Source organism: Mustela nivalis, assembly GCF_964662115.1.
Source record: "Mustela nivalis genome assembly, chromosome: 18".
Classification (NCBI taxonomy): Eukaryota; Metazoa; Chordata; class Mammalia; order Carnivora; family Mustelidae; genus Mustela; species Mustela nivalis.
This window is the reverse complement of record NC_139037.1, coordinates 39,869,449-39,885,760: the sequence shown is the minus strand read 5'-3', so window position 1 is coordinate 39,885,760 and position 16,312 is coordinate 39,869,449. Positions and strand designations below refer to the sequence as shown.

Below are 16,312 nucleotides of genomic sequence, written 5' to 3'. Positions count from 1 at the left end.
TGTCCCAGTGCAGTTCTGTCTTGGAAGGTGTGAAGCCAGTGTGATTTGTCCGTGTCCCTTCCTGGGAAAGGAGCTCAGGTGGCTCTCCACACAGCAGGTGACATTTCTGGAGAGCAGTCAGGACTCAATATCAGTAAATCAAATTTTGTCTTCCTATTGCCTCTTTATATACTATGATGTAGCTTCACCGAAATTTCCCCCCTTAATATCTTATTGTACCTGAGGTGACTATACATGCATTCTTTAAGCTTAAAGACTTAGAAGTCTTGTAAATAAAGACTAGCTTACTGAAAATGAGCATTAGTGGGATGACGCTATTTTAACCTTTGAAGACCAAAAACCAGGGAAAACCTTAAAAGAATTGGTTCCCTTCTCTGTTTCAGCTTTGTGGGCTTCTGGTCTTTCTCACTGTACTGGGTTTCTCATAACTAATATATTCCCCCTTCCCAGATATATCTGAGCTGATATGCTGTATCTTCTAGTAGGTAATTTCTCCTTGAAGGTTCAGGCCCCAAGGACTTGCTTTTCTTCATCATCGCTCTTCATATAGTCAGCCAGAGTGGAGGAGGGAAACCTCACATTTACTGACATGACAGTGTCTTTCACGTTTCTCTGACCCTAATCTGCTTGGCTACAAATCACTGAGTAAAACAGGTTGTTAGAGCTTCATATAGCAACTGGCAGCTGGCAGCAAACGGGCTCTCGTTCTGAGGGGTTGGTGTGTGTTTAATGCTCTTAGGGCTGCTGGTGTGAGGGACCGTGCCGACAGAGGAACCCAGAAAGGGGCCATCCCTTGAGCTGCCACCCAGGCTCTGTCTTTAGCTGGATCTTGCGTCAGAACTTAGCCGTAATGGGCCTTATCCCATACCTTTGTCAGGGTTTGGTGAGTTCTGCTGGCAGTAGCTGGCTGGGGGCAGAAACCCCTCTTACCTGCCACGGAAACTTTTTTGAGGAAGTTCATCTGTCATCAGTCAAGTTGAGGTGGTTGGGCGAGGGTTGAACTGTCTTGCTAGGAATTATTTCATAGAGAAGGATGCGTTTTTAGATTTGTGTATCTGAGTAAACATTACCTGTAACATGAAGACCTGGGTTTCTTATTTAGGGGAGACCCCGTGTATTATGGGATTCGGGAAGGGTGGCCCTGTTCATCTGCTATTTTATTATTTTTATTTTATTATTTTTTTTTTAAAGATTTTTATTTATTTATTTGACAGAGATCACAAGTAGGCAGAGAGGCAGGCAGAGAGAGGGGGAAGCAGGCTCCCTGCCGAGTGAAGAGCCCGATGTGGGGCTCGATTCCAAGACCCTGGGACCATGACCCAAGCTGAAGGCAGAGGCTTAAGCCCTCTGAGCCACCCAGGTGCCCCAAAGATTTTATTTTTTTTGACAGAGATTACACTTAGGCAGAGAGGCAGGCAGAGAGAGAGAGAGAGAGAAGCAGGATCCCCACTGAGCAAAGAGCTGGATGTGGGGCTCAATCCCAGGACCCCGAGATCATGACCTGAGCTGAAGGCAGCAGCTTCATCTGCTATTTTATTTTTATTTATTTATTTTTTTAAAAAATATTTTATTTATTTATTTGACAGAGAGAAATCACAAGTAGGCAGAGAGGCAGGCAGAGAGAGACAGAGAGAGAGAGGAAAGCAGGCTCTCCGCTCAGCAGAGAGCCCCATGCGGGACTCGATCCCAGGACCCTGGGATCATGACCTGAGCCAAAGGCAGCGGCTTAACCCACTGAGCCACCCAGGCGCCCCTTCATCTGCTATTTTAGTAAGGATGTTCAGAGAGCAAGACTTTTCTCCCTCCTGCTGGGTGACACTGGGAAATCTAGAACAGTCTGTCAGATGGTTGTCCTCTCTGTATGCCCAGATAAAGTGGCAGGGGCTAAGGCTCTGCAGGCTGTAGAGCAGTGGTTTGAGAGGAGGAGGCCAGGGCAAACCAGGCTTCTGCCTAGAGGAGGTTAGTGTGAACGTGCTACATTTCACACTGAGTAAAGACACATTCCATGCGCGCACAGAGGCAGCGTGCCCCCCAGACCCGCCCCCCCGTCCCCCGTCAAGCAGCTGCTTCCTGGGGGGACAGATGGGAAGCGCTTTGCCCAGCCCGATGAGGATCTGTTCTCTGGCCTAGGGACAGAGGCTCTGCCGACCGTGTTCTGTGAGGAGGTAGCCAGGACTGCTCCTAGGTTCTCCGTGTGGAAGGGTCTGCACGGACATGTTGTGACAAGTTGATAAAACAGATTATTGGGCTTTTCCTGCAGGAGTCTGAGGGATTTGGTGACCGACTGTTCCTGAAGCAGAGAATGAGCCTATTGTCTCAGATGACTTCAACTCCCATTGATTGTCTGTTTAAGGTAAGACACCGGCACGGCCCTTGAGGGCACAGGCCCGTGAGGGATGTTTCGTTTTTCCGCATCTCTAAGATCTTTCCGGCATCCGTCAGGGGGATGTGCTTGGTTCAACACCGAAGTTCACGTCGGTGGTCAGAGAGGATGGTTGGGCTGCTGGGGTTTGACGTCTGTGCATCTCCCCCAAGGTGTGCTGTGCCGTGGCCGAGAGGGACAGCACGCCTGGAGCCCTGTGCCTGGGCTGTCCTCTCTCACCTGTTCGTCAGGGTCTGCTCCGAGGTGCCCCCCTGGGTGGTCTCAGCAGAGCTGCTGCCTCTCCTGGGCTCCGGGAACCCGTGCTGCCGACATTCATGGGAGCATGCGCTAGAGCGAGAGCTCAGCACGCAGCGGCTCCCTGCTCAGATGTGACCGACCCCTGGGAGGCTAGTGAGGTGCCCTCCTGGGTGGTCGGCGAGGGCTGGGTGGGGGCTGGGGCAGCGTGTTCCCCAAAGCGTCTCGCTCCCCGAGAGGAACACATCCAGGAGTCACGGGGCTGAGCCCTGCTCCGCAGCCTTGTTTGTTAATGGGCTCTCGTGCTAATGCAGCCATTTCTGTTCCCCCCAAACCAAGGCTCTGTTAGGACCCAAGAGGTCGGGACGGAGGCATGTTCTAGGGAGGAGCCTGCGTCCACTCTGAGGTTCCAGGAAGCATGATCCTCCCCCACCATTGCTTTGGGAATTTTGTCCTGTTGTCGTTTTAAGCTACGGATGATTTATAGCATTTGCAAAAGAAGAGAATGTAAATCACAGCCACGTGGCCATCTCTGTCCTGTTTCGTCTCCATCCCCGACCTGCTTTTTGTGTCTGCCCAGATTATTTCAGAACACATCCCAGACAGCCAGTCATGTTATCCAGGTGCCCCCAGATACGTGTTTCTGTAAGGAGGCTCCAAACATTCACGCCTGAAGAAGAGAATTCCTTCACTTTGATAGTATTTTTGACGTCCCTTTGTAGCACATAGCGGCGGGTAACCAGAAAGAAGTGGAGAGACTTCTGAGCCAAGATGACCAAGATAAAGATGCCGTCCAAAGGATGTGTCACCCTCTGTGCTTCTGTGATGACTGTGAGAAACTTGTCTCCGGGTAAGAGGCTCCCCACAGAGGCTCAGTGTGCGGCATGTGGGAGGTGCAGGCCCGGGGAGATGTCTCCACTAGTTTGCTGTGGTTTTCCCTTCCCCTTGTCAGGCTCTTCTGCTGGGTGTCAGAGCCTACAGGGTGGGTAGGGCAGGGACGCTGGAACCAGATGCCTCACCCTGCAGGAGACTGAGCAGGGGTTGGATGAGCTTTGGGACACTGTTGAATAGATCTGGCTTGGCTCACACCCTGAGATGGGTCTGCTAGCCCCAGGACTCTGGCATGTCTAGCCTGGAAGCGAGAGGCTTTTCCTTGCCATTCTTAGGGTGTATTTTTCTATATCTTCCATCTTTCTCTCTCTCTCTTTTTTTTTAGAAAGAGAGACTGAGAGTAGGGGTGGGGAGGGACAGAAGGAGAGGGAGAATCTTTTTTTTTTTTTTTAAGATTTTTATTTATTTATTTGACAGAGATCACAAGTAGGCAGAGAGGCAGGCAGAGGGGGAGTGGGGGAAGCAGGCTCCCTGCTGAGCAGAGAGCCCGATGCGGGGCTCTATCCCAGGACCCTGGGATCATGACCTGAGCCAAAGGCAGAGGCTTTAATGCACTGAGCTACCCGGCGTCCCGGAGAGGGAGAATCTTAAGCAGGCTCCATGCCCAGCATGAGCCAAATGCTGGGCTTGATCTCACAATCCTGAGATCATGACCTGAGCCAAAATCAGGAGTTGGATGCCCAGCCAACTGAGCCATCCAGGTGTCCCCCCTCTTCTTCCTCTTTTAGGAGGCTGAATGATCCCTCCATTGTCACTCCATTTTCCAGAGATGACAGGGGTCACACACCGCTCCATGTGGCCGCCCTCTGTGGTATGTGGTCTTGGGTTGGCCTATGGTTGGGCTACTTTGCCTTAAAGGGATGGAGCCAGGGGTGGCGCAGTAGAGGCCTGACTGACAGAGGGCGGCGGAGTCGGGGGTGGAAGGACCCATGTCGTGGGCTGTGCCCAGGGCCTTTGCTAATTTTTTTAGCAGTTGCACAGTATTCCATCCTGTGAACTGAGGAACTGTGGACTCTTCTGTGGATATCTAAGACTCTCTTCCCCTACCTTCTGTTCCTGAAAGGTGGACTAGAGCTGAGCCCCCTCCAGAGGGCCAGTGGCGGGGAGGGGGGGTCCACTCCAGAGTGCCCTGAATCAAGAGTCTGACTTAACGTTAGCTCGGGCTCCTCTCCAGGGGAAAAACACTTCCTAGTGTGTTCCCTGCCAGAGAATAAGAGGGCAAAATAATGGGACTCCAGGTTTAGGGTTCGGAGAGCCCCTGCTCTTTCCTTCCCCGTGGCAAAACCCCTCTGTTCTGCAGGGCAGGCATCCCTCATTGACTTCCTGGTTTCCAGAGGTGCGGTGGTGAACGCCACGGACTATCACGGCTCTGCCCCCCTGCATCTCGCCTGCCAGAAGGGCTATCAGAGTGCCACGGTGAGCGGGGTGCCATCCCCGTGCCCGTGCTCCCAGGAGCCTGGCTCCGCACAGCTGCATCATGGTCACGCTCTTGCGTCGCAGCTTGGCCCTGCTGCAGCCTGCCGGGATGGGCCATGTGTCTTAGGCCACGACACCTCCCTGTGGGCCCACTGGACAGAGCCCTTCGGTGTCGATGTGAAACGTCGTGGCGGCTTTGGGGGAGGAGGGTGGGGCTGTGGGCCTTGTTCTTTAATCTCTCCACGTTTTAAAGGGAAGGATGAGCATGAGAGTGGAATTTTAATTGTAGCGTAGGTCACTAAGGTTGCAGGTGGCAAGGTGCGACCTCCCCCGTGAGCCTCTGGGCCATGCTGCCTGAGGAAGCACGGGCCTCACTTGCATGCTCTCTTCTCTCGGCAGCTGCTGCTCCTGCACTATAAAGCCAGCCCCGAGGTGCAGGACAACAACGGCAACACGCCTCTCCACCTGGCTTGCACCTACGGCCACGAAGACGTAAGTGGTGCCTCTGTGCCCGGGGTGGCCGAGTTCCCCACTTCTCGCTTGCTGGGAGATGCAAACGTCTGGTTGGTTGAATGTCGTGCTTCATGTTGGTCGTTACTGGAACATTTGGCGTGTAATTTCTTTTTAATTAAAAAAGCCTTAAATTTACTACAGCTGCTCCGCTGAAATAACAGAAATCCAAACATGAATTGCCCGTTAGCGTACCCTGAAATTAAAATCATTTTCATTCATTGCCTGCTGCCATCTGGTTCTTACCTTTGTTCACCTTCAGTTTTTACTTTTTATATTTTTATAGTAATAGTGACGATTGCATCATTTCTGTTTCCCCTTAACAGCCAACTGTGTGTGTGTGTGCGTGTGAGTCTGTGTTTGTGATTTTTGTCCTGACCGCTTCCTCTCCCATCTTCTCTGTGTGGTAACACTGGGGTGGGTTTACACATACCCAAGCCTGAGGCTGCGTTAGGGGTGGATGTGGAAAAATGAAATGGTACCCTCCCCATCTTTATAAAGCGACTTTCTTCCTTGATCATGGAAATCCTGCAGGTCCGTAAACGTAGCCCCAGCCCGTCCTTTCGTCACTACACAGTGATCTGTTGTATGTGTTGCGTCTGTGTCCCTAAGACCACCCCTTGGTTCAGTGCTTTGCGGGGGATGACTGATAGGACTCAGCATGTAGTCCCACAACTCTGATGGACAATAGCCAAAGGACCCAGAGCACAGTCACCAAAGGGAAAAGGTGCAAAGAAGTCCAGAGGAAGCCAGATGCAAGCTTCCAAGTGTCCACTCCCCAGGGAGACGTACAGGACATCCTCAGTTTGTCCAGCAGTGAGTTATAACAGCAAATATGACAGGTGGACAACCTGGAAAGCTCTGTAGGGACTCAGGGCCCAGGATTTTTACTGGAAACTGGTCATGTAAATAACGCCAGGCCTACCACATGTCAGACTTCCAGACTCCTAGAAGGAAAGCAGGTGTTCAGCCTAACCCATGTTGTTGCACCATTTAGACACAGCAAGCCATTGTACAAATCCAAGCTGAAGAACATTGCAAGTCAGGGACTGGCCTTGCAAGCGGGCCTTGCAGGACAGCGGTATCCGCTGACATGCTGTGGTCATTCCCTTCTACAGTTGGATATATCACAATTTATTCAGCCTTTTTTTACTGATCGACAGTTTGCAAAAAAGTGATGTGTCCTGAGGAGGTAACCGTGAGGTCTGTCTCTCTTATTTCTGTACATTCGCTTGCTGAGAGGAGCCTGGATGGAAGTGGGGCACGGACTGAGGCTGTGGGGTCCACAGACACTGCCTGCGGCATGGCATGCGACTTACTGGTGGTATTTCCCATTTTCTTTAGTGTGTGAAGGCCTTGGTTTACTACGACGTGCAGGCATGCAGACTAGACATCGGTAACGAGAAAGGGGACACCCCACTACACATAGCTGCACGGTGGGGCTACCAAGGCATCATAGAGACGCTGTTACAAAACGGAGCATCCACGGAGATCCAGAACAGGCTGAAAGAAACACCGCTGAAGTGTGCACTAAATTCAAAGGTAGCTTTGTTTTCATCTCAGAGCATCAGTATCACTTAAAAAAACAACAAAAAAAATCAATGTCCAAAGACTGGGTCTTGGCCGTGCTGGACAAGCGGTGCATTAGTGCCTGAGGCCCGAACTTGGCCTGCGCCCTTCCTGCTGCAGTTGGGATCTGGTCGTCCGTGGGTTTTTACTTATTTATATTATCTCCAGCTTTACCAGCAGTTTTTCTCAGTCTTGTTCCAAGAGATGGTCCCAGAAGAGTTGGCCCTGGCCCCTAAGTGCGGTTGGTTTCAGAGCAGGTGACGTGGTGGGGGAGCGGACATGGGGCAGAGGTTCTGGTGGAGAGAAGCAGGGACAGGGCCTGTGGCGTGGGAGCAGCAGTCTGTCTTCCTGTTACTTCCGTCCTCAGCTCCGAAGTGCCTTCTTCTCTTCTGGCCGGTTCTGATCGTCGTTGCGTACGGTTTTTCATAATGAATCAGTCCTTTCCTGTTGGTGATTTCTGGAACCACGTCAGGGTCTGGCAGCGTGTCGTGAAAGTGCTCCGCTCATTAGCAGGTGGGGAGTGGGGCGGGGGGATTGCGTGCAGAGGCCGGTTCTCTGTGCCTTGCCTCCCGCAGCCGCTCTGGCCCAGGGGATATCCCCGGAGAAGCGTGGCCAGCCCGAGGCCATCAGACCATGTCCCGTGTATGGTGGTTGTGTGTCCCACATGAGAGAGATGCCATCTTGATGCCGGCCTCTGGCCCTTTCCCTTCACGCAGGCTCTGCCGTCCGCCTCGTGACATTTTACCGACCACTCTTAGAGCTCCCAGCTCTGTTCCACGGGCTTCTCTCTGGGTGTTCACATCTCTTTGAGGAGCGCAGTTTTTGTCTTTTGACCCATTTATTGAGATATGATGGATGCACAAAAAGCCAAATTTATTTAATGTGTGCGATTCAGGGAGCTTGGGGACGAGTACACGCCTGTGACACCCACTCTGTGACCTGTGCCACGGATGTGCCCGTCACGTCCAGGTGTTTCCTCCCGCCCTCTTTCTGTCATGAACAGTAGTACTATGTTGCGTGTGTCCTCCAAACACAGCACGATGTCCACCTCTCATGTGGTCGTGAGGTCTGCCTGCTCTGTGTGGTCCTGTAGGAGCTCCCGCCCACTCGGGAGTTGGTTTCTCTGTCTTTCCAGGGGTGTGGTGGAGCTGCGTGATGTTCGGAGGAGATGGGCAGGCAGCTAGACGAACGGGTGACACTGCTCTGGCAACCTTTCTCAGTATTTTTCATGTCCCCTTCTCCTCCCAGATTCTGTCAATAATGGAAACCCATCATCTGCCCTTGGAAAGAAGGAGGAAGTCTTCAGAGGTGAGTGAACAGGGCTGGGCTTGGGTACCCCCCGCAGACCACGGCCTGCTCTCTGGCCCTCACGAGGCCCTTCTCCTGTCGGGGCCCCGTGGCCGCAGGTCCCCGTGCAGCCCCCTCAGCACCCTGTGGACTCCATCAGCCAGGCCTCCTCCACCTCCAGCTTCTCCTCTGCGTTGGTGAGCTCCAGACAGGAGGAGCCCAAGAAGGACTACAGAGAGGTGAGGATCGCAGATGGGAGGGCGGATGCGAGGGCAGCCCTGTGTCGAGGCAACTGGTTAAAGAGCCAGGCACGACGAGGGCTGCCCAGTGGGCCTCCGCTGCCATTGCTGGGCCAGCGTGTGGGGCACGGCCCGGAGGGGAGCCCAGTCAGGAGTTCTCACCCTGCTCCTTGCATGTGCGGCTCCTAAAGCAGCTCTTTGCTTTGGGGATAGTGTGTGCGTGTGTGAGACAGAGGGAGAAAGGGGTGTCTTCTAGAAGAAGTCTAAGGAAAGTCACCTGTGGGTATTCAGATCTATGATCATTTTACAAACTTAGTTCTCCGCCCTTACGTCCCACTGAGTAAGCATCCCTGTCAGCCTGAGTGGTGGTCATCCTGACGTCTTGCCAACACGTTGTTGTATTCTGTGAAAAGCAGTTTATAGCCCTTTTTTTTTTCTTCTTCTCCATTTAACCTGTCTGTGAGCTCGTCCGGCGTCAGCCCACAAAGCAGACCATCCTATGCACAGGCCACACTCTTCTGCCTGTTTCCCTGTGCACGGGGAGCCTCCCTGCCTCTGTGCAGGGTGTTCGTCCCCTGCCACCCCTGAGCAGTGACCTGCACTTGGAGGGCCCGAAGAGCTTAGCTTGATGCGATGGCACAGGAGACAAAGCCAGGAGATACATTCCAGGGTCTAAGAGAGCCCTGGCATGGTTCCTGGTGTGCTCTTAGCTGTCAGGTGATGAGTACACGTGACCCTGTAGGCTTGTGCTTCATTCACAGTGACCGGCGTCTTCCTTGGCCACGTCACCAGATCACTCCCTAGGCGTCAGGGGGAGCTGGGTTCGGTATGCGCTGGTGCCCTGCTGGACAGCCCAGCCGGATAGTCTCAGGGATGTGCTTGCAAGATGCTGAATGAGGTGTTGAAACTCCACAGACCAAGAGACAAATGAGAGTTTCTGGGTTTTCTATAACTACTCTATTATTGAAATCATTTCCTAACATTCTTTTTCCTTTACTTAAGGTAGAAAAACTCTTAAGAGCGGTTGCTGACGGAGATCTAGAAATGGTGAGTCTTTAGCAGCATGTCTAAAAAAGCTTGCTGTTGTGAGAAGAGCTGAGCCTGTTTCTGGTCTCTGGTTCAGTCAGGAGCTACGTCCTGTTCCCTTTCACATGGCAAGGCTGCATTTAGTGACTATGGGGTCATGTAGGTGTTCGTGTTTCCCTGTCATGTAAGGAAGCAGGTGGTCATAAAGCCACACAGAAAGCCTTTCAGACGTCCAGGTTCCAGGAGGCTGCTGAGGTGTTGTCCAGCCCATCGTGTGTGGGAGCACAGAGTGTGGGCTCCAGTCCCGGTCCGCTAGCTGGGAGCAGGGTGCTCAGGCAGGGCGGGTAGAGAGGAGGGGTGGCGGGTGGAGTGGGTAGTGCCAGAGCCCAGAGGCCCTGCTGTGGCCCCTTGGAAGTGGTGGGACCTGGGCAGGAGGCTGAGGTCTGAGGCATGGGAGTCCAAGGTGTCCCAGGTGTCCTGGTAGGGTGTTCCGATGAGGTGGCGCTGGCTGTTGGCTTGGGGAGGAGAAGGCCTGGCTGGGGGAGGGTGGTGTCTGCCCCAGCCCTCCTTGCAGATGCCAGGGAACATCTGGTCATGTCATGGAGAGCAGAGGCAGCCTTCCTTAGATTCCATGGATGGTTTCCCTGGCTTGCCTTTGACTTCCCGAAAGGAAGTGTTTTCCACTTTATTTTATTTTTTTAAAAGATTTTATTTATTTACTTGAGAGAGAGATAGTGAGAGAGAGCATGAACAAGGAGAAGGTCAGAGAGAGAAGCAGACTCCCCATGGAGCTGGGAGTCCGATGCGGGACTCGATCCCGGGACTCCAGGATCATGACCTGAGCCAAAGGCAGTCGTCCAACCAACTGAGGCACCCAGGCGTCCCGTGTTTTCCACTTTAAAAGGAGCAGTAACATAGGTTACTATGAGGAGCTTAGAATAAATCATCTAACGAGGGAGTTTGATGCTGCTGTGTGGTTCAGGAGGGCCTTTTGCAGATGATCCGGCATGAGGTGGAGCATAGAAGTTACTAGAGTCTGATTATGACCGCCTTGGGGATGTTCGGAATCTGATTGTAGTTTCCAGTGTATTCGCTTTTATCAGTGCACCAGACTGACACATGGTCCCTCTGGGGAATGGGACAAGGATGTCTATACTATATGTGTCTTCTCATGAGACCGGTCCCAGGAGAACTCAGCATTGTTTGGAGGAAGCAGAGTAGGACTTCCTCAACCCCCTCGAGCCCTGGTGTGAACCAGTGGCGTAGTCTGTGTGGAGAAACGATTATGACTGTCCCTGGGTCATGAATACCCACTCCTCCTCCTTCTGTGGGTGGGTCAAAGGAATTTGACCATTCGTGAAGGTGGCGAGCAGAGGCAGACCGCCTGGTGCCCAGGAGTCCCCACCCAAACTGATCTACCCCGTGACAGCCTCCAACCCCTGTCCGAGGCACCTGCCCCTGCTCCCCCCGTTCTTGTTCCCTCCCCTTGTCTGTCCCAGCTAGCCTGTTAGCTGAGGCTCCTGGGTCAAGGCCTTTGGGATTTCCATGCTCAGGGGTCAGGAGGTGGAAGGGATATGGAGGAGAGACTTTGGGCTTGAAGGTGGCCTTCTTGAACCCCTTGTCATTCCCCACATGCACGTGCTGACTTCCGCAGTGCTCGGAACCAGGCCTAGAAATGTATTCATGTTGTTGCCAGTTTTCAAATTTAATATTCTAGAGACTAGTTTCTACTATAACATAAATTTGACCTTTTTCTGGTGGTCTTCAGTGCGTTCCTGTGTGGCTACTGCGGGGCTAGTGCGTGGAGGGGATGCTGGAGTGGCGTCAGGGAGCCCGAGTGTAGGTTCTGACCACTGCTTCCTAGTTGTGTGGCTTTGGATGAGCTTCCCTCTCAGAGTGAGTTTTCTCCCAGGTTAGAAGGGACGAGTGGGGGGCGCCTGGGTGGCTCAGTGGGTTAAGCCGCTGCCTTCGGCTCAGGTCATGATCTCAGGGTCCTGGGATTGAGTCCCGCATCGGACTCTGCTCAGCGGGGAGCCTGCTTCCCTCTCTCTCTCTCTGCCTGCCGCTCTGCCTACTTGTGATCTATCTCTGTAAAATAAATAAATAAAATCTTAAAAAAAAAAAGAAGGGATGAGTGGTGTCTTTTTTTTTTTTTTTTTAAGATTTTATTTATTTGACAGACAGAGATCACAAGTAGGCAGAGAGGCAGGCAGAGAGAGAGGGAAGCAGGCTCCCTGCTGAGCAGAGAGCCTGATGTGGGGCTCAATCCCAGGACCCTGGGATCATGACCCAAGCCGAAGGCAGAGGCTTATCCCACTGAGCCACCCAGGCGACCTGGGACAAGTGGTTGTTGAAAGAGTACAATTAGATAATACAAGCCCTGGTGCTTGTGAAATGCTCTAGGACCGGGGAGTGAAAGCAGCACCACGCTGTCACGCTGTTCTCTTTTAAGATAAAGGAATCTCTGGGGCGCTTGGGTGGCACGGTCGGTTAAGCGTCTGACTCTTGATTTCAGCTCAGGTTGTGATCTCAGGGTCCTGGGATCGAGCCCCACGTTAGGCTCTGTTCAGCTCAGAGTCTTTCTGATTCTTTCTCCCTCTCCCTCTGTCCCTCCCATTTGTGCTCGCTTGCTCTCTAAAAGAAATAATTCTTAAAAAAAAAAAAAAAGATGAAGGAGTCTGTACCACTAACTGTAGAAATGGCAGCTAAAGTTCTCTGCATCACCAGTAAAAGGACTAAAATCACTGGTGGTTGAGGAAGTGTAAGCCCTGGTCTGGGAGCGGGTGTGTGTGTGCGCGTGTGCGCGCGCGCGCGCGCATGTGTTGTGTGTGTAGGAGAGAGAGGGAGGGAGGGAGAGATACTGTAGCTAGTAAAGGAGCTAAGGATGAGTTTTAAGCTCCCGTTTCTCCTTCCTGCCCAACACCAGGTGCGCTACCTTCTGGAGTGGACCGAGGAGGACCTTGATGAGCTGGAAGGTGCCATCAGCGTAGACAGTATTGAATTTTGTCACCCCCTGTGCCAGTGCCCGAAATGTGCTCCAGCTCAAAAGGTTTGGCTGTGCTTCCATTGGTGTGGCTGGGGGTGGGGATGGGGAGGCAAATCATTTTTCCCTGAGGGAAGCTGTCTGCTTCCCAGCTAGCTGGTTACCGAGTGGCTGTTAGCTGGCATCCCCTGAGATGTGGTGAGGTTTAGTTGTTCAGCTCAGGGAGGAGGGAGGCTAACACGAGTGTGGATCTGGCTTGGGCGCCTTGCTTTCTGAATGGGCAGGTCAGGGAGCAGAGACATGCACACGTGCTCAGTGTTTCAGCTGCTCTGCGGGCCCCTGAGTCACAAGGCAAGAGTCCATAGCTGAGGGTGTCTGTCCACATGGCTGCCAGTCCCCTGAGGAAGCTGCATTCGAGTTCCATTGCCCACAGTCTTTGCTTAAGTTGGTCCACCTTCTGCGGGAGGACCCTCCCTCCAAATATAGAGGATCCCCTGTGTCCTTTACCCAGTCTCCCCAGTGGTAACAGCTTGCAAAGCCATAGGACTGTTTCTTATCCAGGATATTGACGCAGGAAACAGTTTACACATCTTATCCACAGTTATTTGATTTTACCTGTGCCCAGTATGCATGCATGTGGGTGCACGTGTGTTCACTTTTATCACACACATAGCTTTGTGCATCAACCACTACACTGAAGGTACCAACAATCTCCCTCATCACGGGGAGAACTACTCACGTTGCCTTTTCCCACACCCATCTGCCCCCCTGCTGCCCCCTAAACCCTGAGTTAATTTTTGTACAAGGTGTGATATTGAGGTTGAGGTTCATTTTTTTGCCTATGGATGTCCTCCTCTTTTCATCACTTGTTCAAAATACCATCCTTCCTCCGTTGACTTGCTGTCGCACCCTCGTTGATAATATACAGTGTGGGTCTCTCTGCAGGGTCTGTGTTCTCTTCCATGGTCTGTGCGTCTGTCCTTCCACCAGTTCCACCCTGTCTTGATTACTGTAGCTAGAGGAAACTTTTGTATCAGGTAGAGTCATTCTTCATAACTTGCTCTTCTTTGCCAGGATCATTATAGCTACTCTAAGGCCTGTGGGTTTGTTTATGTCTATCAGAAATCTTACTAGGGTTTTGGTAGGACTTGCATTAAAAACTGTAGATTAGGGATGCCTATGTGGCTCAGTTAGTTAAGCGGCTGCTTTCGGCTCTGGTCATGATCCTGGAGTCCTGGGATTGAGTCCTACATCGGGCTCCTTGCTCAGCAGGGACCCTGCTTCTCTCTCTGCCTCTGCCTGCCACTCTGCCTACTTCTGCTCTGTCTCTGACAAAAAAATAAAGTCTTAAGACAAAAAACAAAACCTTAAATAGATTAAGTTGGGGAGAAATGACATCTTTACTGTGCTGACTTCATGAACATGGTATATCTCCAAATATTCTGGCCACCTTTGATTTCTTCATCATTCTGTGATTTTTGGCATACAGATCCTGCCCATGTTCTCTTAAGTGTATACTTAAGTATTTCATTTTCTTTTGAGAAATCGTAGATGGTATTGTGTATAGAGCATGTGCTTTTGTGCTAGCTATTCAACTCAATATGTATGTCCCATACTGAGAAAATTAGACTCTATAAAACAAGATAGAGTAGGGTTGTCCTTTGTATTATAAGATAATCTGGACTTTTTAAAAAAGCTTCACCATGGGTCATTCTAACCCAATAATACTGAAATGAGTGAAACTTCCATTCACATGTAGCTTTTTAGCTCGCTCCAGGGTCATTTGTACATTAGGGATGTACAGCTTTTGTTCTGTCCCAATGCTGCTGGATGGGGACAGCCCAAAGAATGATTTCCCCTGTGTAGACTGCTATAAAAAGCATAGGGATTAAAAAGGCAGATGATGTTCGGAAGAATACGATGTGCAGTGACTGTACTTGAGGCCCGGTCTTTGACTCTGTGCCCAGAGGCTGTTACTGTGTCTCCCTGTCACTGTTCTTCTTGCCTTTGTCCTAGACTCTGTTGTTCCCCACCTCATAGTTCATTAGTTGTAACAAGAAACTGGATTACACATTAAAATAAATGCTAGATTTATTGAATAATAAATCTTACATCCTTTGCTTTTTTTTTTTTTTTTAAGATTTTATTTATTTATTTGAGAGAGACACAGCAAGAGAGGAAACACAAGCAGGGGGAGTGGGAAAGGGAGAAGCAGGCTTCTTGCCGAGCAGGGAGCCCGATGTGGGACTTGATCCCAGGATCCTGGGATCATAACCCAAGCTGAAGGCAGATGCTCTATGACTGAGCCACCCAGGTGCTCCCATTCTTTGCTTTTTTAAAACCTCTTTATCTCATTTTGAAATTTCTCCAAAAGACACAAAAAGACATAAAAAAGACATTTCTGTGGAAATTGCTTCATGTCTACGACTTAGCTAACCACCCCCTGGCCCCACCCTCTTCTAGCCTACTGGTGTGTTTAGAGTATTTGCTTAAAAAAACCTTTATTGGGGACGCCTGGGTGGCTCAGTTGGTTAAGCAGCTGCATTCGGCTCAGGTCATGATTCCAGCATCCTGGGATCAAGTGCCATATCGGGCTCCTTGCTTGGCGGGGAGCCTGCTTCTCCCTCTGCCTCTCTCTGCCATTCCGCCTGCCTGTGCTCACTCTTTCTCTCTCTCACAAATAAATAAATAAAATCTTTTAAAAAACCAACCAACAAACAAAAAACTTGATTGAAGTACAATTTACACCCGATAAAGTCCTGTGTACCATGTACAGTGCGTTGAGTTTGTGCAGACACGTAAAAGCATGAAGCCATGATCGCAGTCTAGATCCAGAACTCTCCATCACTCCTGAGGGTTTTCTTGGGCATTCCCCCTTCCTCCCCAGGTCTGCTGTCTGTCATCACAGACCCGTTGGCATTTTCTAGAATTTTACATGGGTGGAAACCAGACAGAACATGGTCTTTTCAGTCTGGCTTCCTTCTGTCAGCGGAATGTATTGAGATCCACATGGGGTCAGTGGATTTCTTTCTTTATATCGCTGGGTAGTATTTTGTTGACTATACTATAATCTGTCAAATAACCTGTTGATGAGCATTTGAGTAGTTTCCTGTTTGGGGCTTTGTGAAGAAAGCTAGTGTAAACATTTGTGAGCAAGTCTGTGTAAAAATGTATGTTTCCTTGGGTAAATACCTTGGGCTGTAATTGCTGGATTATGTAGTAAGTGCGTGTGTAACTTGATAAGAAACTGCCAGCTTTCCAGAGTGATTTTCCATCTTCCGTTCCTGCCACCAGTGTGTGAGAGTTCTAGCTGCCTCACATCCTTGTGACTGTTAAACTTTAGCCATTCCTGTAAGTGTGCAGTATTTCATTGCGTTTTTTTTCTCCCTACTTCTTCATCTGTTTGTTTTTAATTTTTTGAGGTTCAGTTTACATGCAGCAAAATTCACCCTTTTAACTCAGCATGCCGTTTTTCTGAGAGGGAACCTTTTTAATCATCAAAAAGTGAACTAGTGATGCCTGAGTGGCTCAGTGGGTCGGGCCGCTGCCTTCGGCTCAGGTCATGATTCTATGGTGCTGGGATCGAGCCCCGCATGGGACCCCCTGCTCAGGGGCGAGCCTGCTTCTCTCTCTGCCTCTGCCTACCACTCTGCCTGTTTGTGCACACTCTCGCTCTCTGACAAATAGATAAATATAATTTTTTTTTTTTTTTTAAAGTGAACTAGGGCGCCTGGGTGGCTCAGTGGGTTAAGCCGCTGCCTTCGGCTCGGATCA

General features: G+C 50.9%; 1 protein-coding gene across 10 annotated transcripts in view; it reads left to right on the top strand.

Moving 5' to 3' along the window:
* Window positions 1-16,312, top strand: part of ANKRD27 (ankyrin repeat domain 27) — a 52,800-nt gene that overhangs the window by 27,433 nt on the left and 9,055 nt on the right. For all 10 annotated transcript variants that reach the window (XM_082708586.1, XM_082708588.1, XM_082708583.1 and 7 more), the window contains 10 exons: window positions 2,261-2,353; window positions 3,340-3,467; window positions 4,237-4,319; window positions 4,809-4,924; window positions 5,324-5,416; window positions 6,779-6,976; window positions 8,252-8,311; window positions 8,410-8,529; window positions 9,532-9,576; window positions 12,482-12,604. In XM_082708586.1, coding sequence (XP_082564712.1) covers window positions 2,261-2,353; window positions 3,340-3,467; window positions 4,237-4,319; window positions 4,809-4,924; window positions 5,324-5,416; window positions 6,779-6,976; window positions 8,252-8,311; window positions 8,410-8,529; window positions 9,532-9,576; window positions 12,482-12,604 — 1,059 coding nt within the window. The remainder of the gene's footprint in view (window positions 1-2,260; window positions 2,354-3,339; window positions 3,468-4,236; window positions 4,320-4,808; window positions 4,925-5,323; window positions 5,417-6,778; window positions 6,977-8,251; window positions 8,312-8,409; window positions 8,530-9,531; window positions 9,577-12,481; window positions 12,605-16,312) is intronic.